This window comes from Carcharodon carcharias, chromosome 23 (assembly GCF_017639515.1).
Source record: "Carcharodon carcharias isolate sCarCar2 chromosome 23, sCarCar2.pri, whole genome shotgun sequence".
NCBI lineage: Eukaryota > Metazoa > Chordata > Chondrichthyes > Lamniformes > Lamnidae > Carcharodon > Carcharodon carcharias.
Genome location: NC_054489.1, coordinates 33,597,292 through 33,620,971, shown reverse-complemented (window position 1 = coordinate 33,620,971; position 23,680 = coordinate 33,597,292). Strand labels below are relative to the sequence as shown.

General features: G+C 42.9%; 1 protein-coding gene across 1 annotated transcript in view; it reads left to right on the top strand.

The window, feature by feature from the left end:
- The window catches only part of adam11 (ADAM metallopeptidase domain 11), a 172,152-nt gene extending 153,098 nt beyond the window's left edge, over nt 1-19,054 (top strand). Inside the window, exons 19-26 of the mRNA XM_041173265.1 lie at nt 2,693-2,773; nt 4,670-4,720; nt 7,946-8,009; nt 10,323-10,422; nt 12,857-12,976; nt 14,620-14,788; nt 17,666-17,783; nt 18,960-19,054. Of these exons, the coding sequence (XP_041029199.1) occupies nt 2,693-2,773; nt 4,670-4,720; nt 7,946-8,009; nt 10,323-10,422; nt 12,857-12,976; nt 14,620-14,788; nt 17,666-17,783; nt 18,960-19,054 (798 nt within the window). The remainder of the gene's footprint in view (nt 1-2,692; nt 2,774-4,669; nt 4,721-7,945; nt 8,010-10,322; nt 10,423-12,856; nt 12,977-14,619; nt 14,789-17,665; nt 17,784-18,959) is intronic.
- Nucleotides 19,055-23,680: the final 4,626 nt, after the last annotated feature.

Sequence of the window (23,680 nt, the reverse complement as noted above, 5' to 3'; positions counted from 1 at the left end):
GGCAAGAGGGAAATAGTTTCCACACTGTGAATTATCTCCCTTCTTGAAGATGGTCACAATTGTTGCATTCCTGAAGTCTGGGGCGGGGGGTATGGTGTTCATTTTTCCCCCCAAATTCATTGGATGAGTACATAGTACAAGAGAACAAAGGTCCACCATTTTGAAGACCTCAGCTTGAATACTATTAGGGCTGCTGGCTTTGTTGCTTTTCTGTCATTTGATTGCTTGTTGCAACTCTTCCATTACTGGTGATTCGCCCATGGATTCTACCACAGGGTAGAATAGGAAAGGCAAAAGAGGAAAATGAGAAAAGAACTAACACTGATGGGACCTCAAAGGCAATTAATCGAGCTCCAGGAAACTACAGTGACTTTCTGTAACTCGAGCCTGCCCTCTTTTAACAGGAGTTTAAAGGCTGTTAAATTTAGGTCCTGGTTGATAATTCATTAAAGTAGGTAGCAGCAGCTCACCTTCCGTTCTAAAATGAGTGCACTGCACTCCTGTGGGACATCAGGGTTTTTATAACAAGGTATTGTCATACAGCCCTTGAGTTCATTTATATTCAGTAAAGCTTGTGCCTCTTTCCCAGAAATGTTTCCCTGCAGCTAATGGAACAAATGTGCATCCTAACCCTTTGAAGAGGAGTGCAGGATGAAGTGGCTGAGGATTATAGTGCTTGATAACCCAGGAATAGCCTGGAGAGTATCAGCTGCCTCTGTGGATTCATGGTTGAGGAGTTGTTCAGTAAGTTCTTTCCAGCGTTGGGTGGCCTTACTGGGAGCAAGGAGCCCCCAATGTCATCACTTGGGAATGTCAAAACAAACAAACCTCTCCACCATGTGGCGATTCACAGAGAAATACTTTAACCCTAGGCAGAGAATGAATGCAGTGTGTATCACAGTCACACCTTGACTGCACTGTCATTATTCTCTATGATCCAGTCTTCGAAATGTATGTTACCTCACTGACTGCAGCTTTATTTTTTCCATCATCTTGAGTTCTGCTGCTGAGAATTTCAGGATTTTTCATTGTTTAGAGCCTATCAGTATTTGGTTCCATGGATATTTGGATAAGGTTTGACCTAGGATTTAGGTTTTCAATACATGCAAAGGAGGATAGGAGAAAACAATCTTGTCCATCTAAACCAACCAGACATGGCGTATGCAGAGAGTAACTCACCTCCTGACTCCCAAAGCCTGTCCACCATTTACAATTAAGGCACATATCAGGAATTGAATATTCTCCAGTTGCCTAGATGAGTACAGTTCCAGCAGCACTCAAGAAGCTCGACACCATCCAAGACAAAGCAGCCCACTTGACTGGCACCCCGTCCACCATCTTCAACATTCACTCCACCACCGGCAGTGTGTACCATCTACTGCAGCAACTCATCAAGGCTCCTTCGGCAGCACCTTCCAAACCCGCGACCTCTACCACCTAGAAAGGCAAGAGCAGCAGACACATGGGAATACCACCACCTGCAAGTTCCCCTCCAAGTCACACACCATCCTGCCTTGTATTATATTGCTGTTCCTTCACTGCTGCTGAGTCAAAATCCAGGAAATCCCTTCCTTAATGCACTGTGGATGTACCTACTCCACATGTACTACAGCCATTAAGAAGCCGGCTCACCATCACCTTCTCTAGGATAATTAGGGTTGGCAGCAAATGGCCTAGCCAGTGATGCCCAAGTCCCTTGAATGAATAGATTAAAAAAAAACTTGCATACACCATCAACCTATGCCTCCCTACCAAGTCATAGGAAGGGTAAAAGAGGTAAATGAGAAAAGAACTAACACTGATAGGACCTCAAAGGCAATTAATCGAATTCCAGGAAACTGCAGAGACATTCTGTAACTCAAGCCTGCCCTCTTTTAGCAGGAGTTTAAAGGCTGTTAAACTTAGGTCCTGATTGATAATTAATTAAAGTAGGTAACAGCAGTTCACCGTCCAACACAAGTGCACTGCACTCCTGTAGGACATCAAGATTTTTATAACAAGGTATTGTCATACAGCCCTTGAGTTCATTTATATTCAGTAAAGCTTGTGCCTCTTTCTCAGAAATGTTTCCCTGCAGCTAATGGAACAAATGTGCATCCTAACCCTTTGAAGAAGGTTGCAGGATGAAGTGGCTGAGGATTATAGTGCTTGATACCACAGTAAACAAACAAATGGTCTTTGAAAAGAATAGAATAGAATTGAGGTACATAATGCTAGAGAGCTGGGGGTATGGAAAGACTACCTGATACATAAAATGCTCTTCAATCATAATTAAAGAGTTCTGTTCTAATTAAATTGTCAGCATCTCAACCTCCTAAGGCAATAATCAGAGCATAGTCGTGCTATTTCCCCATTCTGTTCCTGAGTTTTGATGGTTCGCAATTCGAAAAATCCTTATTGCACCAGAATTTATATTTTCTGGTTACATCCTTAATATAGTAATAATAATAAAGTAAGACCTTTTGTGTGTAACCTAATTCTTTCAGACAGACTCCACATCATTTGGCTCCCCAGTCAGTAGATGTCAGTGGGCCTCAGACATATTATTTTTCAGGATACACTGAAAATAGCAGCACTTGAGGTCAAGGTCTCATTAGCATTAACAACAGTTCACCCACAAATGGGAACCCAAAGCCCAATGTTGCTTGATTTCACTGCATGAAGTGAAGTCTCCGCTCTGCCTTTTTTCCAGTATGAACCGCGGGGTGTGATTTGCAGGCAGGCAGTGAATGACTGTGATATCGCAGAGACCTGCACAGGAGACTCCAGCCAGGTAGGAAAGTACCTTGTTTGTTCATTACAGCAGTGTCATGTTCAAGTGATGCCATTTGATGTGATTTATCTCATCATGTTGTATGTAAGCAAACAAAAAAAGATTTGCTAAATAACTTTTCAGGAAGATACCTACCCTTCAAATCTGTATGTGGTACCAGATCTGCAGCTTTAATTCAAAAACATATTTGTGACAGACAGTAGTAATTATAATGGACATTTACATGTTTTCCTCCTCCTGTCAGGCGGTGTGAATATAACGCAGTGAAATGTGTTGGAGTTCAGGGAAAACGAGTATTATGAGTTTGATTTCAGGTCTGTTACCTAGATTTCAACATGAATGGACAGGGGCCTTTTACAGTCTGTCCCTCACACATGTACCATTAACAGAACCATGCCTAATTAATCTGCAGAGGGAAGGTTTTGTATAAGTGTTCTCTAAACTCCCAAAATTTACAAAGCAAATCCTACTATTCAAACCTGGTCTATTGCATCTTTGAAATGCCCACTGCTTGATCAACGTAGCAAAAGCAACTTGCATTGATACCGTGCTTTTAACAGAGAGAACATTGCCAACTACATCACAGAGTGGGGGGAATATAATAATAAAGGAATGCAATGAGATGTTGTGGAAGGGGGTAAGGAGAAGTGACTGTAATAATACAAAAGCAAAATACTGCGGATGCTGGAAATCTGACATCAAAACAGAAAATGCTGGAAAAACTCAGCAGGCCTGACAGCATCTGTGGAGAGGGAAACAGAGCTAATGTTTCAAGTCCGTATGACTCTTCTTCAATGTTAAAGAGAAGTAGAAATGTGATGGTTATTGTAAACTTGATTGAAAAGACAGATTCTGAGATAGTTTTCGAAGGTGACAAGGAAGAGCTCTTTGGAAAGGAAGAAAATGGAACCAAAGCAGCTGTAGGTTCTGCTATCAGTGATTGGAGGGAGAAATACCCAAAAGGCCGGAACCAGAGAACCAAATGGTCTGGCAGTGCTACAAGACTGGAAGTGATTGTAGAACTAAGATGGAGTAAAGTCATAAGAGATTTGAAGATGAAGATTTGAAATTCATATTAGGAGACTGTGCAGATCATCAGTATATACTTAACCATATAATTTCCCAACAAAGTATTTAACTGGAATAACTACTCCTGTTGCCTTGCATATTACTACCCTTTAGAGGAAGAGAAAAAATAATTTTGCTTGAAGGATTTAATTTTAAAGCAGTGTTGATTACTTACGTATTCATCATCTACACATCTGGATATTTTAAAGATGTTACTGTGTTCCCTCCATTTTCTTCTCCAGTGAAAACAAGTTCAGCATTGCAAACCTTTCTTTATAGCTTCCTCGGGATCACTAAGAGACTCCAGCTTACATTGGAATACTCTACAGTACTGTGGCCTGTATACTGCCTTAATTAATAAGCCTGAACACTTAGCTAAATGGAGAAAATGTAAAGAAATCCATGAGAACGATATGCGTGCAGATAAGTAAAAGGCAGATTAAAGAACCTTATTCGAAAAGTAAACTACAGATGCGGAAATAGTCAGCAGATTATGACCCCCATACCTATCTCAACATATATTACTTTTCTAACTTTTCCCAGTCTGATGAATGGTCTCAGGCCTGAAATGTTAACTCTGTTTCTCTCCATAGATGCTGCCATAACCAGCTGAGTTTTTCCAGATTAAAAAGCCTTTCTAAGTTGTCTATGTGATAAGAATATTACTGTCTAGAGTGGAGGTACCTTTCATCTACTGAATTGATACCTGTTCATTCTTCAGGGCAGGATGGGAGGAAGAGTCCAACCAAATAAGCTCATAAAGACTGTGAAATCTTGATAGCAATATAAAATATGACTTAATTGATTTCATGCTTTGTCTCTGTCTAGTGCCCTTGGAATGTTCATAAACTGGATGGCTACTATTGCGAGAATGAGCAGGTAAATGTGCGTTGTCTGTATGTCACAGTCAGACCAAAGCCTGACCTCTTTTTTTTGAGCAGGGAAGTGGTTCCAATTTTCTTTATCTGAAGCCATTCACTGAATCCTGGTGGGGCAACCGGGATCCTCCTATATCCCTCTCAAATGACTATTCTTCATGTTTACGGTTCTCCCATAAAATCGCTCTGCCTTGGGAAAAAACGCATGTTTACTCAAAGATGTAATTTGGGTCCTTGGCCGTATCTTTTCTGTCCTTTTTGCACTGATTTGCTGCCTCCCTTCTCCTGAGGGCAATGGATCTTTGTTGAACGCACTTCCATCAGTGCCAGTCACCCTACATACCCCACATAAGTGCACATTCTTCATGTGTAGACCTAACTAGTGAATACTGACAGGCTATTTGATTCTAGGCATGAGCCTGACACACCCCACAACACATTAATCAGTAGAGATCACTGGAGATCGATTTGCCACGGAAAGTATAATTGATATTTTTTTCCCCTCCTTGTCTAGCCCAGGGTGCTAAAGTCTACTTTGACCCCAGCTGAGATAACTCAGTACAGATCAGGTACTAAGCTAGGGATCTTTTAACCTGTATGCGAGCACCCCACAAAGAGCATTTGCCTGTGACCCATGTTGAGGTTAGTTGGGTTTCAGCTCCTGAACGGACTCATGTTACTTCAACCATTATTTTTAATAATGGTGAAAAAGTTAAATCCTTTGAAACAAGCATTTTAGTATCCCTACCACCTCCCACCAACATTTGTGAAGGTGGGGGAGTCGCATCAAATAAAGAGGGTGGCCTTCTCTTCAACCCTCAACCTGACCTCCGTAATACAATGGGTGGGTAAGCCATCAGGCAGCCCATTCACCTTTAGGCTTATTAATAGCCACTTAAGGACCACATTTCTCCTCCGCCTCAATAATACATACAGCTGGGCAAGGTGGAAGATAGGCGGCCAGCCCGGCAGCTTTGATTGTGTGCACTGCTGTCGGGCAGAAAGGGGGTACCTCCCTTGGGGGGGCCCTGTGCCCATGGGAGTTGCACCCCCCCACTCCCAAGATGGCACCCCTCCCTTAGTGCTTCCCTCATCAGCCTCTAAAAACCCAACCCCCAACCCTCTCTTTCCCCCCCACCCATCCCAATTGACTTAGTCTCCAGTCCCTGTCCCTGCCCACCCAAAATGCCCAAGCTTAACTTCAAGTCCAGGAGACATCATCTTCCTTCCTGGGGACTGCCTGTAGTCCCAGCAGTGGCCACTACTCTCTTCTGGCGCTCTAGGGTGGGACCTCCTGTCCCTGAGGGGCTCAAGTCCCCACTGTCAAGTAATTAAGGCTGCCCCCTGCATATTATCGCCATGGGCCAACCAGCTTTCTGGTCAGCGTAATGCTGATGGACTTTGCAGCCCGGGAGGGTGGGGGAGAGGGGGGGGCGCAGGTAATCCCGTAAAGTTCACCCCTATATTTTAAAAGTGGGACAGGATTATCCCTGCAGGCTTCAGGCCCCCACAGACACACACAAATGGGGGTCAGAAATCTGCACTGTGTGGGGAAACAGTCACTTAATGTGATTTTCCCCAAATTTTCCAACTCACGGCCACAGGCAACCTCGCCAAGGATGGTGGGCGGGCGGGTCTTGAAGCTGGGGAGCTAATAGGAAGCCTTCTAGCTTGGAAGCAGCAGCAGGATACCATTGCAGTTAAGTGGGAATGTGCACCGCAAAATGAAGGAGTCCTCTGTCCAACTTTTTGAAATGAAAAATAGATCCGGCAGCCGGGTCATCATAGTTGGTGGGACACAGGTTGACCTGTGGCAGGACCATGCAGACAGGGTGGGACTTCTTAGCCTGCCTGGGCTGCTGTCTAGCATGCAGACTGATAACATAACATAAGAGCTAGGAGCAGGAGTAGGCAATTCAGCCCCTCAAGCCTGTCCTGCCATTCATTACGATCATGGCTGATCTCATTTCGGTCTCAACTCCAATTTCCCGCCCTCTCCCCATAACCTTTTAACCCGTTGCTAATTAAAAATCTGTCTATCTCCTCCTTAAATTTATTCAGCATCCCGGCATCCACAGAACTCTGAGGTAGTGAATTCCACAAATTCACCATCCTTTGAGAAAAGTTATTCCTCCTCATCTCTGATTTAAATCTACCACCCCTTAGCCTAAAACTATGGCCTATCATTCTAGAAAGGCCCGCAATGGGAAACAGCTGCTCCACATCTACTTTGTCTATCCGCTTTAGCAACTTATAAATCTCAATTAGATCTCCTCTCATCCTTCTAAACTCTAGCGGGTATAGGTCTAAACTGCTCTATCTCTCCTCATAAGACAAGCCCCGCATCTCTGGAATCAATCTAGTGAATCTGCTCTGAACCGCCTCCAATGCAACTACATCCGTCCTCAAGTAAGGGAACCAAAACTATGCAAAGTACTCCAGGTGCAGTCTTACTAGTGCCTTGTACAGTTGCAACAACACTTCCCTATTTTTATACTTTATTCCTTTAATAACAAATGCCAAAATTCCATTTGCCTTCCTTATTACTTGCTGTACCTGCATACTAGCTTTCAGCAATTCATGCGCAAGGACACCCAGATCCCTCTGCACTGAAGCATTCTGAAGTTTCTCTCCATTTAAGTAATAAGCCGCCTTTTTATTCTTCCGACCAAAATGGATAACCTTATGCTTATCCACATTAAACTCCATCTGCTAAATTTTGGCCCATTCACCCACCCTGTCCATATCCATTTGTAAATTTCTTATTTCTTCATTGCAACTTACTTTCCCACCTATTTTGGTGTCATCTGCAAATTTAGCTAATAGTACCTTCTATCCCTGAAACCAAGTCATTAATATAGATTGTAAATAGTTGGGACCCAAGAACCGAACCCTGTGGCACCCCACTAGTTACAGCTTGCCATCCAAATCTGAATGGTCACCTCTAAGGATCCAAATGGATTCACTCACTGTAGCTCCTGTAGGTAACATCAACACACAAGCTCCCAGCCAACAAAAGGAAGCTGAAATATTCTGTCTCCACAGGGCCGTAAAACAGAAATGAAGATAGGAGATCTTTAACTTATTTTGACTGCTGCTTGGGTGGGTGGGCGCTGTGGCACATTTAAATTATTTTTCCTGCCACAGTTTCCACCTTCAGTAGCTAGAGATATCCTACATTTCTGCTTTATTTTGTTGCATTAGGGTTTTGTGTTTCAATTTGCAGGGCCATTGTTATGGTGGAAGATGCCAAACCAGAGACAGACAGTGCAATTATATCTGGGGCCGTGGTAAGTAAGCTTGCTCATTTCTACTGGAATATAGGGATGAGACCCAATCCGTCTCTGATGGGATCTTATTTCGATATTGAACACTGTAAAGCAAATGGATATAATATATTCATAAAAGTTGGGGGAAACAGGTCATTAATAATTAATTTCATAATTTAATAGAAATAATTGGAATATTAACTTTTAACGCCATGCTTGAAACATTTTCTTAAAGATTTGATTTTTATTGTTCAGAATATTTGAGTTTTTTAAGCAATCATGGAAGGTATCACCTAAAGTGGAGAAAGTAGAAGGAATTTGCATATTAACCAATCAAGAAACCCCTCTCTCGCTGGGTGGTGTTTTCTCCAAACTGACCCGTGTGCAGCAGTTATGGCGCAGCAGATGGTAAATGCTGAGCTACTCAACTCCCAGAGGGAAACTTGAAACAACTGCCACAACTTGTTTTGCAATTTGTATATTTATTTCAAGATGCTTGCTTTGAATTCAGTAGTAATAAGTCCAATCTGTCTTAGGCAGTTTTTGCAAAATGAAATTAAACATTTATTAATAAAACTAATAATTTTAGGCACATACATAGGTCCACAAATTATTATTATGACAAACCCTAGCTCCCCTAATTAATCTAACTCCCAATTACACCTCTGTTAAGGCAGCAGTAAAAACACAGATTTTAAAAGACCCAGGCAAAGTAACGCGATGCCCTGATCAGTTGAATTCAAAGTGAATTTTCTTAACTTCAGTTCCTGCAGACAGCAGTTTAGGAACAGAGGCTGGAGGCTTTTCACACTTGCTAGATCTTAGAATGCCTTCATTTGCACACATCCTTCTCTCTTTGTATATATTTTCCCCTTTCAATGCAAATTCCCATTGTTTCATTTGGACTTCACCTCTCTAATAATAAAAATCTATCATAGTACCAATTTTACCAGTAATCTTTGGGAAAAGTAAACACATTGGGCTGAATTTTCTCCCCATCAAGGGAGATTATGCGGGGTTGGGCATGAGCGAGCACGAACCCGATCGGCGCCCCCAACCGCGTGCGTGCCACCATTTTATGTGGGCGGGCAGTATGATGCTCACCCGGAAGCGCTGAGCGCTCCCTGTGGGGTGCAGGGGGGTGGATTTACTGAGTCAGGACCTGCACTCTTTCACACATGCGCGTGAAAGAGCGCAGATATCTTCCTGAGATACGGAGGTGCCTCAGGGAGATTAGTTGAAGTTTTTAAAAGCTAAATTCAGAGAATAAAATATTATAAGACATGTCCCTTCATGTAAAAGTGTCACGTGAGCTGGGACATGTCAATGAAATTTTAAAAAAATTTTATTGAATTTTAAAACCCTTCGTGAAGCCTCATCCCGCCCGTGGATGAGGTTTCATGAAAAATGCGAAGGCCGTCTGGGCTCTTCGCCTGCCTGCCCAACAACCTTAAGGTTGGACGGGCAGCTCAATTAACTGTTGTAATTAGTTTTTCACAGGCCTTAAATAGGCCTTAGACAGTTCGGTGGGTGTGCAGCTGAGTCGGCTGTACGCCCACCGAACTGAAAATCTAAATGACATCGGGACGCCCACCTGATATCACTGCGCGCCATTCTTCCCACTGTTTCTAAACTTTTCCTGGCTAGGTGTAACATTTCACCCCCTCTTTTGAATTCAAGCTGCTCTGGTTTATTTAAAAATGCAAATGTTCCCTTTTACATCTCACATTTTAAAACTTCACCCATGTTTACCTATTTAGCATTTCAAACCTGGCTACTCTTCTTACATCAAAGCCTTCAGATCAGCTGCCTCTAACTCAATTACGTCCCAGACACATAGACACGGATCCCACTATATCTCTATTTTACAATAAATTCCAAATAACATTATGAAAATTATTATATCTTCCTGACACAGCGGACTGGGTCAGGAACATGCTTGTAGTTGGCATGGATTTGGCCATAGCTTTCTCATTCAGCCATCTTGCTTCCTGCTTCCTGACCAATGACAGAGGGCAGGGCATGCAAGCCCTCAAAGAAAGAATCTCTAGTTAAAGGGACCCCGGTGGGAGGTCAGAATGGCTTCCTGCGCACTGATTCCTGATGCTTCAGCAACCACAGGAATAGAAAGGAAAGCTGGGAAGGTTTCCCCCCTCCAACCCAACCCCATTCCACCCCCTGCCCCTCCGTTTCCCCTCCCCCACCCCGCTTCCTGACTCTGTTGGAAAGCCTGGAAATGTTTTATGTAAAGTATTAGCACAGTCGAGCTGAGGGAATACTTCGAGGTCAAAAATAGAAAACTACCTGAAAGCAGAACACTTGCTTTTGTTTAAGATTCTGCTGATCGATTCTGTTATGAAAAGTTGAACATTGAAGGAACTGAGAAAGGAAATTGTGGCAAAGATGGCCAAAACTGGCTTCAGTGCAGCAAACAGTAAGTAGCTATCATTCAGCCAATGTCAATGACTTGCAACAGCCCTTTGAGTTATTTGTGCTTTACAGTTTTCTTCAGTTTGTGTTTTTCTTTCTTTTTTACATACTTATGTTTGTGATTATGGATTCAGAACAAGAGAAATTTAACAAATCTAACCAATCTCACCTCGCCTCACCTCCCAACCAGTCTCTTCTCAGCTCTGAAGAAGAGCCATGTAGACTCGAATCGTTATCTCTGTTTTTCTCTCTCCTCAGATGCTGTCAGACCTGCTGAGTTTTTCCAGCATTTTCTGTTTTTATTGCAACCAATCTCACCCCCGCCTCCAATCCTTTGGCTGATTTCATCCAAACATCGTTCTCCTCCAGCTCCTGGGAAAGGCAATAAAAAGAAGTCCGGAACCAACTGAGAATCCACTATCAAAAAAATTAGTACCAATCCCTCATGAATGACCAGCCAAGCCCTAGGTGGTCCCAGAACCATTAATTCTCAACCAGAATGACTCGATCTATATTCTTGTTTGCTCTGAGCACCTCTTTTTTTCCAGAAGGCCATCTGCTGCCTTCATGAAGAACTGTAGGGAATTGGTTTTCACGTTCTCCTTTGGAACCTTGCTTAGTCGTCCTCTGGAAAATATAAAACTTCTGATACCCACCCTTACTTCCGGAGTCCTCGGCTTGTATAGGTGCTCCCTGGTTCTACCTGTCTCCTTCACCACTGAGGCAGGCTTTCTTCTTTGTGCATGTTAATTTAAATATTATATGCCGCATCCCAAGCAGAATATCTGCCTCACTGGGTGGGGTTTTCTGTACCCGCCCACTGCTGCGATCTCTCGGTCCCACCGCAAGTCAATGGGCTTCTGGCTGGGGCGTCGCCTCGCCCACCGTGGGTCCCACCCGCGACAGGGCCGGAAAATCCCAGCCACTACTTCCCCTATTATCCATATCTTCTATAATCTTAAACATGCAGATCAGGCTGCATCCAAATCAGATTCTGAAAGTTCCAATACTGCTAGTGTACTGCAGCTCACCAAAGTGTTTCCTCTTTCAATCTCCCCTCCTCTCCTGAAGACATGGCCTTTACTGAGCTGCAGCACCTGGCACAAGTATTCATTCTTAATATACAAGTATATGGTTCAAATCATGCTGGAAAAAATAATGACGAGTTGATGAGGCTCATCATTACTAATGCACAAATTAGCCAGCAAGTTCAGGCAAAGAAGAGATAGAAACATAGAAAATAGGAGCAGAAGTGGGTCATTCGGCTCTTTGAGCCTGCTTCGCCTTTCAATATGATCATGGCTCATTCTGTATCTCAACACCATATTCCCGCTCTCTTCCCATATCCCTTTAATGCCTTTAGTGTCTAGAAATCTATATATTTCCTTCTTAAATATATTCAGTGACTTGGCCTCCATAAGTTGTGAATTGCTATAACTTGTTGGTTAATTTGGACCGTTCGGCTGTTGGCTTTTGCACAAACAGTGGCTCGATGGTTATCTTTAAGAAATTGCTGGGTTTACACATTGTGCTGACTGTGACTGTTAGAGCTGGTCCTTAACAGCACAATTACCCTTTTAATGACATGATAATTGTTAATGTATGGTAATAAACCTCTCTGACCCAGAAAGGGAACAGTTTAATCCCGAGTCTCAGACCTACATGCTTGTTGTTGGAGATTTAAAAATGCCAAATTCGAATTTTTTGGGAATTTTTTTCAATTTTTCCTTTCTGTATGTTTTTTCCCTCTCTTAATTCAATCTTTCCTGCCCTCTCTTTATTTCCTTTTCTGATTTGACTGTGATTCATCCAACTTCTCAATTGTTTCTCTGCTTCTTTCTCAAGTCTTAACTGCCATTGGTTACAGAAATACACTGTTTGACCTGTCCTCCACTGAGGGTCCCAGATGGCCTATTGGCTCTTGCCATGCCATTATCAGATTGCACTTTCAAAGCAGAAAATATTGAGCAGAAAATTGCAGGAAAGAAACCTAACTAATAGCGCACACTGCGAGATCTCTCACTGCGGCAAGTTTTGAACCAGTGAGTGTCAGATGTTGACGTGAAAAGCCAGAGAACCAAACTCAACATCTTTCCATCAAGGGTTTCATGTCCATGCATCAAAACCACCTTGACAGCTATTTTGTCCAAAATGACGGAATTTGCCCTGGTCTGTTACTCAGGCCCTCTAAGAATTGAGAGCTGCACTCAATCTTTATTTTGCTTTTACATTTCAATTTTTTTTTTTACAGTAAGTACAACTGGGCTGATATTGGGATGTTTTCTACTGGTGCATATTTGTATAATGAACTTACCTCTCTACTGCGATTTAGGATAACACACACAAGCATGATTTATCACTGGCTGAAATCATTGCCTTGAATGTTAATTTGGATTTGTTTCAAATGTTAGTAACTGAATTCTCCCTGTTTTATGTAGGGATGTTCTTTGTGGTTATCTTTTTTGTTCCAATATCACTCAGCCTCCAAGACGTGGGGACCTCAATGGAGACATTACCAGCATGGTATTGTATCATCAGAACAAGTACATGGATTGCAGGTAACAATCCAATTCTATTGATTTCAGTCACAAGTACATTTATCCAGTGATAATTCTGAAGCTAGATTATTTTAAGATGCAGTAACTGAGCAAGGTACATTATGTTTGATCTTCCCTGACCCAAAATAAACCACGGTATAATTTCCAGAAGCTTTTCTCAAAGAATGTTAAATGATCATTATTATAGGTACCCCACAATAAGTTAGATTTGCTGCCTTTGATACTATTATAAGCTGTGAGCTCGTACTGGGCACTGTGGCACATATAGAACTTGCACAGAGTTGTCATTCTGTTTGCAGGCTGTTTAAAATAAAACTCCTCAAAGGAAAAAAAAATTGCCTAAAAAGATTTTATATAAAGAGATTGTCTATACTACTGTTATTAAGATCAGATGTAATACTTTATAAAGAAATAACAAACTAGTCATCTGATAGTCCATTCAAACTAAGTCGATATTCTGGTTAAAAATTAGCTTTGTTCTAAACAGAGGCTTTTCAGTTATAATTAAACCAAGATTATTTTGTGTTTCCTCAAATTAGTGTGACAGTTTGAATCTTGCTTCTGGATTCATGGAGCAGCATTTTAATATTGCTTAACCTTAGGTGTGACTCTCACAATTGCTTAGCTGATTGGGGCATTGAGTAGGTGCACCCATGCATTGGGAAGTTCTTGGCTTTTATGTGAACCTTTTTTCAGTTAACTGCGTCCTACTGGGCAATGGTTTGGTTGCTCCTACTTGTCTCATTGGCTCTGTGTTCAAAAGGGAAGCTTTTTTTTTGTTTGTCCATGGGATGTGAGTGCCACCAGCAAAGCCAGCATTTGTTGCTCATCCTTGATTGCCCTTGTTAAAGGTGGTGGTGAACCACTACTTTGAACCACTACAGTCCATGTGGTGTAGGTACACCGACAGTGCCGTTAGGGAGTTCCAGGATTTTGACCCAGCAGCGGTGAAGGAACAGCAATAAAATTCCAAGTCAGGATCGTGTGCGACTTGCAGGGGAAGTTGCAGATGATTGTTTCCCGTGTGTCTGCTGCCCTTGTCCTTCTATGTAGTAGAGGTTGCATGTTTGGAAGGTGTCTTCAAAGAAGCCCTTGGTGAGTTGCTGCACTGCAGCTCACGGTTGGTACAGACTGCTGCAACTGTACATTGATGGTGGAGGGAGGGAATGTTTAAAGAGATGTATAGATTGCCGATGTAGTAAACAGTTTTGTCCTGGATGGTGCCAAGCTTGAGCATTGTTGAAGCTGCATTCATCCAGGCAAGTAGAGAGTATTCCATCACACTTCTGTCCTGTGCCTTGTAGATGGTGGCCAGGCTTTGTGGAGTCAGGAGGGGATGATCAAGTTCCTAGCTCTGATCACTCTCCAGCAGTCTTCTGGACAATGTGGATCACAGTAGGCTCAGTGATGATGCTTTATGTGGTTGAATAACCTGTTAACATGCAGTGCCTGAAATCATATGTGAAAGTTGAGGTTATATTGAATCCATAGCATCAAACTCCAGGCCTTCAGAGGAAAATGTGGCAAGGAGGTTTTTAAGTCTACATTTTATGTACAGCAATCACAAAGGGATAAAGTAGCATTATGTGGTGTTAATTAAATTCAGCATCGTCAGGGTTAAAGTGCAATTGCGATGTTCTCAGGGGAGGCCATGTTGTGCTGGATGACGGTACTAGTCTTGGTTATGTGGAAGACGGCACTTCCTGTGGACCCAACATGATGTGTCTTGATCACAAATGCCTACCAATACAAGCCTTCAACCTGAGCTCCTGCCCACAGAGCACAAGCGGAGAAGTCTGCTTTAACCATGGGGTGAGTCCATTGGAATGTCAAGCAATGCGGGACATGTTTACGCTCTGTCAAAATGTTGCATGTTTGTAGAATTTGAAAACTTTTGCGAGTCACATGTACACTATATCTGGAGATGTGCATAATTTGGCCAAAATCTTCAACATAAATTGTGACAGCAGATCTACGTTCAAAAGAGAAAATCTTGCACTGTTTATTCGTGTCGCACGAATGTACAATATTGCCGGGCAGGAAAAGACTAGCTGGACTATTAAGCCTGCCCCACACCATGATGGCTGCAGCATTATGGCTACACACTTCCTCTCTACATCCTTTTTGCCCCTCTCCTTGCAGCCATGTAATCTCCTGGGACAGGTACCAGTAGTTTTTCATGATCTCCTGCTCTGTGAATCTTAATTTAGAAATACATGCGACAGTGCATTGCGCCCAAATGATAATACTATGGAGTTTTATTTAAAAAAAAATACTGTGCTTCATTGTCCAAGAGACTGGAACATCGACACTCAGCAATTCTTTCTTTGTGAAGGGTAAATTTACACCAACCCTTCAGTCCACCGACCTCTCTGGAGAGAAAAGCGCTTCCTGATTTCACTCTGAATAGGGTTGATTAAATATATTCCTGGGCCAGGATTTTTCAGTCGGCGTGGAGGGCTGGGCCCGACACGCCTGCGCATAAAATGGCGCGTGATGACATCGGGCGTGTGTCCTGACGTCATCGCGCTATCTTGCGATGTTTTGTTCAGCGGGCGCGCTCCAGAATGGGCTGCGCACCCACCGATAATTGATAGGCCTATTAAGGCCATTAACGAAGTAATTAATTTCAAGTTTACGGTTGGTGGGCAGGCGAAAAGGCCAAGTGGCCTTTGCGTTTTTTGGGAAACCTCATCCACGAGGGTGGGTGAGGTTTCCTGAAGCTTTTACAAATTAAATTTAAAGTTTTTCTGAGAAATAAAAGCATGCCCCATCTCATGTGACGCCATCTCATGAGGGGGCATGTTTCATTACATTTTTATGACATTCATTTATTTTTTTCAAAAGTGCTTCAACCTCCCTGAGGCAGCTCCATGCCTCAGGCTGGTTGAAGGGTCTTACGCGCGCACACGTGAACTGTGTGCCAGGCCCGCTCTCCCTCCTCCCCCCCTCCCCCCGCCTGCACAGGCAGCGCTCAGCGCTACCGCTCACATATTATGCTGGCCGGGTCTTAATTAGCCTGCCTGCGTAAAATGGCGGTGCGGAGCCGATCACGGGCAGTGGTAGGCCCCATGACCCCTCCCACCGAGCCTGCTCGATGCAGGAAAAATTCAGACCCTGGTGTTTTCAACACATGACTTGCCCTCACTCTCCAGCCATTTGTAGCCAACACATCCACCCTTGTGAGACGCACTTTCGTCCTACACCAGTAGGAAAGCAAAAAGACTCATTTTCCAATTGGATGATGATTAACTGTCAGCCAAACAGCTTTTGTTTCCCCATTTTCAATATTTTTATATCTGGTAAAGAGAAATGTTCAAAGCAAATGACAAAAAAAAACCTCTTTAATGTCCTGATGATTTTTCTCCAGGGTTACCCATGGGAATGTCCTGGAGATTGGTCTTCAATTCCTGGAGGACTCCAGGCCAATCCTGGAGGGTTGGCAACCCTACTCCTGAAAGGCCTAGCTGTAATTTAAAAATGATAAGCCCAGGGACTGAAGCATCATTTCCTTCCCTTTATAATCCATTTTAGCCAGCCTCCCCATCCCACCTAATTTTTAATGGGGTTAGGGGGAGTTAAACTGAAGCCTAACAAAGCCAAAAAGGGCCTGAGTTTCAACATAATCCAAATTACTCCCCAAAATAAGTTTTTACAACTTAGGCAAAATTGTTAATACAGCAAATTAGCTGTAATGTACTGGAAAATTTAGTGCAGGTTTAGGGTGAATAAAAAGACAAATTTTATTTGTGCTTTTTAATCCTAGGTTCACAGTCACATGCAATCAATTTGTTGATAAAAAATTTGTTGACTGATTATAAAAGTGATTAAAAAATATAGGGCAGAATTTTGCCGTCGGCGAGCAGGGGGCGGGGCCTGCTCGCCGACGTGTAAACTGAAGCGGAATGACGCTGGACAGAACCCCCGCTGTCACCCCACCCCATTTAAATTTTCAGGAAGACGGGGGTGCAGCAAAATCAGCTGTGGGCCCTCCGACCTGTCAATGGCCAATTGAGGCCATCGAAAGGATCATTTAAACAATTAAAGGACCTGCCCGTCCAACCTTAAGGTTAGCGGGTTGGCCAGGAGCCTGAGCGGCAAATAGAGAAAACATGAAACCTCATCCAGTGGCGGGATGAGGTTTCATGCAGGGTTTCAAAACGTTTAATAAACTTGTAATGTAAATTATGAACATGTCCCATCTCATGTGACATTGTCACCTGAGGGGTACATGTTAGGGAATATTTTTTTCTATTTTTAATATTTTTCAATGTGGAGGTGATCTCCCTGAGGCTGCACTTAGCCTCAGGGAGATGAGCGCTCTTCCGTGTGCATGCACGAAAAAGCGCACTCTCGCTTTTGGGGAATCCCCCCACCCGCACAGGAATCACATAACGCTTCCTGCCGGACGTCACGCTGGGCGGGCCTTAACTGGCCCACCCATGTAAAATGGCAGCGGGGCCTGCTTCTCCGGTGGGGATCGGCTCCCCGCCCACCAGAGATTGGGTTAGGCCCGCCCGCCCAACAGGCAGAAAATTCTGCCCATAGTGTTCATTTGGAAATTCATAAAATGAGCTGCAGGCAGGATTAGCTGGTTGTTACCTCGAGATGCGATGGTGAGGGGGCAAAGCTGTTTTCTTGAGTGGGACAGAACAGCCAACTTACTGTATGTTTGTATTCTACTATCAGGTGTGCAGCAATGAGGTGAAATGTATATGTGTCCGTGACTGGACAGGGAAGGACTGCAGCGTCTTTGATCCATATCCAGAGCCAACTCCAGCAGGGAGTACAGATGGACAGTACAAGGGTTTGTCTGCATCCCAATGCAGTTCTCAGAGCTGATAAATATCCATTCATTGATTAAAATAGATTGTGGAAGAAGCAGCATGTAATTGTGTTTGTGGAAAGTATAAGCATCTCCTCTTCACATTCCGATCTCTTTTACTTGACCTTTCCAGTTTTATACTTTTCCTATGCTTCATTTTGATAATTGGTAATGCTCTATATAATTATGTTTTTGGCTCATGAAGATTTGCATGTGCTTGTAGATCCCAGTGTGTTATACTGTAGACCCTTACATGTTTGTTTTAATTATGATCTAGCATTAAATGGCTAACAGAATTTCTCCAGTGTTTTACAGCACTTCAGTCTTTCTGTGAGATGAATTATTAGTTACTCGGGCACACAGTTTACACACAATTATTCTAAGTAAAAAAAAAAGGCATTTCTATGATTTCATATTTTAGTGACTTTTCATGTTTAGAGGAGGGGAGGCTTAATGTGAGATGAAGCAAAGATGTACTTTATATGGCCTTATTGAGGGGAAATCAGTCAGAGTTCTTGCTGGTAAGTGTGCTTATGTGAACGTTGACAAGAGAAGCCTTCTGATAATCATTGCTTGGGTCTAAAAATGAAAAATGGTCACTTGAGATGCAGAAGCACGACGGGTGCCCAGGGATCTACTCTCAAGCAGCAAGCAATTTCTTCGAGAGGAAGGGAGAAAGATAAGGTTGAACAAAACTTATCATTATTTTGGCAAGTAATTTGGATTAATGTACGTTGAAACACAGACCATTTTTGGCTTAGTTAGTTGAAGCTATACACTGAAATTACCCTAAATTTTATTTTCTTCCCTACTCCCACACCCCATGAATAGCATTAGTATTAAACAGAGAGCGTGGTGCACTGTCTAACCGATAGGGAGAGCAGTGATGAGCCCAGTGGTTTTTACTCACACCTCTCTTCATATGTTCGCAGGTTGTCATTTAGCTAGAGTATCATTGAGCTTAAACATTTGTGCTTCTTTCTCCACAGTCTTCCAAAGAGAAATTTGGTGACAAAGTAGGACACGTTATTTAATGCAAACATCCGGGCCTACAGTAAGCAATACATGCGATGTAATAGAGATGTCTCACTGATAAGTTTAGTGCTTTGATTCTGACGTGTATTCCCATGGTTTCATTCCCCCTCCCCTTTGTCACAGGTCCTAGTGGTACCAATATCATTATAGGGTCCATCGCAGGCGCCATCCTGGTGGCTGCCATTGTCCTAGGGGGGACTGGATGGGGATTTAAGTAAGCGACAAGCATGCCTCTTCCTGACTGCTTCTTACTTTACTCCATTCAGAAGTTAATACTAAATGCTTTGGTGCTTAGGTTCTGCAGTAGATACAATAATTTTGAGGTAATCGGGTGAAAAATGAATTAAATATCTCAACTGTTTTCTCGCTGCTCAGGCTGAATGGGGCCTCCTGCTCCAAATGATCAAAGTCACAGCCCATCAAAGGCAGAGTCAACCTTATTCCAAAATCTGAATATCATCAGCTTAATTTTCCAAAATAAAAAAAAATGAAATGCCAACTATTTTAATAATATACAATTCACATTTCATAATTCAATTATTACCAACAGCTGTTATTCCTGTAAACTTTATTCTGAAAACCTGCAGTCTGAACTTCTTTGGGGGCTCAATTTGCAAAACTATGATCATGAGCAAAAAAACAAGGTAGATATTTAAAATATTCAAAATGATGAAAACCAGTTGCAGAACTTGATTTTTATAGTCAAATAATTTCAAATTATTTTAAAGGCTGTTTCCAAAAGGCTGATCCTTGCAAAGAAACTAGCCAAGGATCAGTGAGAACCTGTGAATTTAATAAATTGGATTGCCTCAAATGAAATATGATCTTATACTAGATTATTTTGAAATGATTTCCTTTTGATGACCATATTGTGCCGACAACTCTTCAATGCCATAGTCAGACGTCATTGACTTTCTGGACACTTGTGAGTTGCTGGCCCCAATCTGGCTCACTGAAGCAAGGATGGACCCTAACCTAATACTAGATTCAAGAATGTTCTAGAAAAAAAAAACTACTTGTATTTTTGTTTTGTATCTACAGCAGAATATCTAGCTTTTTTAAAAGAACAATATTTAGTGCAACCTTACCTGCATGGAATGGAATCGCTGCTTTCACATTTATTGAAATGTGGAACGCTTGGAGCATGTATGAGAATTTATTATGCAATGCATTCCACCTCCCCTATTACTGGCCAAATATTGATGTGCCTAAGCAAGAATGCCTCTAATGATATTGACACTGTAAATGCTGTTATTGGGAACACTTTTGTCTTGGCAGTGGAACACGTGTTTAAAAAGTTAAAACCGTTAATCAAGTTCACTTTCCAAAAAGTTTGCTTCATAATCACAGAAATGTCAGTGTAACATCTATCTATTGGCCAGTAGTGCATTCTTTTATTGGTCACAAGCACCCACCAAGCCATTTTGTTACAACAATAGATTTAGTATGAATTTCTAAGTGTGAGCTAAATGCAATGTGGCCTAGAAACCACAGTAATCCCTGAGCCTGGTGACTGCTAAGTGTGTTATTCAAAGTATATTTCCTGCTATTATTGAGAATTCCAGTTCAGGACTACAGCGTAAGGCATTATCTTGAAATGAGCCAACGAATAAATAAAGCATACTACTAAAATCCAGCAAAATGTATGACAAATTTAATAAAACATTTTCTATTTGATTAAAGATGGTAGACCTTTACGAATCAGCGGTTGGACCTCAGCTAGAGTATTGTGTCCAATTCTGGGTACCACACTTTAGGAAGGATGTCAAGGCCTTGGATGGATAGGGAGGAGGTTTACCACGGATGAGAGATTTCACTCATGTGGAGAGATTGGAGAAGTTGGGATTATTCTCCTTAGGGCAGGAAAGCTAAGGTAAGACTTAATGGAGGTGTTCAAAATTCTGAGTGGTTTTGATAGAGCGAGTAGGGATAGATTGCTTCCTCAGGTAAATAGGTTGGTAACCAGAGGTTATAGATTTAAAATAACTGGCAAAGGAAGTAGAGGGATAGTAGAAATTATTTCACATGGAGAATTGTTGAGATCTAGAACATACACCTGAAAGGATGATGGAAACAGATTCCATAGGAAAATTCTAAAGGCAATTGGACATGTACTTTAAGAGGACTCATTTTCAGGTTATAGATGAAAATGCTGAGGTGCGGGACTAAATTGGACAGCTTGTTCAAAGAGTGTGAACATGCACAATGGGCCGAATAGCCTCTCCCCGTGCTGTAAAATTCTATTATTCTAAAGTTGTATCAGTAATGTGGTTGACTCTTAACTGCCTTCTGAAATGGCATAGCAAGGCACTCAGTTGTAACAAACGCGACAAAGCCACAAAAAAGGAAAGAAACCAGATGGACCACTGGCATCGACCTAGCTACTGGAAATGACAATGGCAATCTCAGCCTTGTCGACACTGCAAAGCCCCCCCTTACTAACATCTGGGGGCTAGTGCCAAAATTGGGAGAGCTGTCTAACAGACTACTCAAGCAACAGCCTGACATAGTCATCCTCATGGAATAATACATTACAGAATAATACATTTGTACTCGAGCACAATCTGTAACCTCATGGCCTGGCACATTCCCCACTCTACCATTACCATCAAGCCAGGGGATCAACTCTGGTTCAATGAAGAGTGCAGGAGGGCATGCCAGGAGCAGCACCAGGCATACCTAAAAATGAGGTGTCAGCCTGGTGAAGCTATAACACAGGACAACTTGCGTGCCAAACAGCATAAGCAGCAAGTGATAGACAGAGCTAAGTGATCCCACAACCAATGGATTGGATCTAAGCTCTGCAGTCCTGCCACACCCAGTCGTGAATGGTGGTGGACAATTAAACAAGTCACTGGAGGCGGAGGCTCCACAAACATCCCCATCCTCAATGATGGAGCCCAGCACATCAGTGCAAAAGATAAGGCTGAAGCATTTGCTATAATCTTCAGCCAGAAGTGCCGAGTGGATGATCCATCTCGGCCTCCTCCGGAGGTCCTCAGCATCACAGATGCCAGTCTTAAGCCAACTCGATTCACTCCACGTGATATCAAGAAACAGCTGAAGGCACTGGATAGTACAAAGGCTATGGGCCCTGACAATATTCCGGCAATAGTACTATAAATATGTGCTCCAAAACTTGCTGCACCTCTAGCCAAGCTGTTCCAGTACAGCTACAGCACCAGCATCTACCCGGCTATGTGGAAAAATGCCCAGGTATGTCCTGTACGCAAAAAGCAGGATAAATCCAACCTAGCCAATTACCACCGCCCCCTCCCCCCCATCAGTCTACTCTCCACTATCAGTAAAGTAATGGAAGGGGTCCTCAACAGTGCTCTCAAGTGCACATGCTTAACCATAACCTGCTCACTGCGAGCCAGTTTGGGTTCTGCTAGGGCCACTCAGCCCCTGACCTCATTACAGCCTTGGTTCAAACATGGACAAAGGAGCTGAACTCCCGAGGTGAGGTGAGAGTGACTGCCCTTGACATCAAGGCAGCATTTGACTGAGTGTGGCATCAGGGAGCCCCAGCAAAACTGGAGTCAATGGGAATCAGGGGGAAAACTCTCCACTGGTTGGAGTCATACCTAACACAAAGGAAGATTGTTGTGGTTGTTGGAGGTCAGTCATCTCAGCTCCAGGGCATCACTGCAGGAGTTCCTCAGGACAGTGTCTTTGGCCCAACCATCTTCAGCTGTTTCATCAATGACCTTCCTTCCATCATAAGGTCAGAAGTGGGGATGTTCACTGATGATTGCACAATATTTAGCACCATTCATGACTCCTCAGATACTGAAGCAGCCCATGTCTAAATGCAGCAAGACCTGGACAATATCCAGGCATGGGCTGACAAATGGCAAGTAACATTCATGCCACACAAGTGTCAGGCAATGACCATCTCCAACAAGAGAGAATCCAGCCATTGCCCCTTGATGTTCAATGGCATTACCATCACTGAATTCCCCACTGTCAAAATCCTGGGGGTTAACATTGACCAGAAATTGAATTGGACTAGCCATATAAATATTATGGCTACAAGAGCAGGTCAGAGGCTAGGAATCCTGTGATGAATAACACACCTTCTAATTCCACAAAGCCTGTCCACCATCTACAAGGAGCATGATGGAATTCTCCCCAGTTGCCTGGATGAGTGCAGCTTCCACAAAACTCATGAAGCTTTACATCATCCAGGACAAAGCAGCCCACTTGATCGGCACCATATCCACAAACATTCACTCCCTCCACCACCGACGCACAGTAGCAGCAGTGAGTACCATCTACAAGATGTACTGCAGGAATTTACCTAGATTCCTTTGACAGCACCTTCCAAATCCCTGACCACTACCATCTAGAAGGACTAGGGCAGCAGATAGATGGAAGTTCCTGTGTAAGCCACTCACCATCCTGATTCGGAAATATATCGCCATTCATTAACTGTCCCTGGGTCAAAATCCTGGAACCCCCTTCCTAACAGCACTGTGGGTGTACCTACACCACATGGCCTGCAGCGGTTCAAGAAGGCAGCTCACCACCACCTTCTCAAGGGCCACTAGGGATGGGCAATAAATGCTGCCCTAGACAGCAATGTCCACATCTCATGAATGAATAAGAAAAAGTAAACATGTATGATAGGAATCAGAATTCCATGTATGAATCAGAATACCTGGTTCAAATACTTTTTCACTATTATTCTGCTATATTGTTCAACTATTATTTCACAGGATATGGAGTTGCTGGCAGTGCCAGCATTTATTACCTATTCCTAGTCGCCTTGAAAAGGTGGTGATGAGCTGCCTTCTTGAACCAATATAATCCATGTGGTGGAGGTACTCTCACAGTGCTGT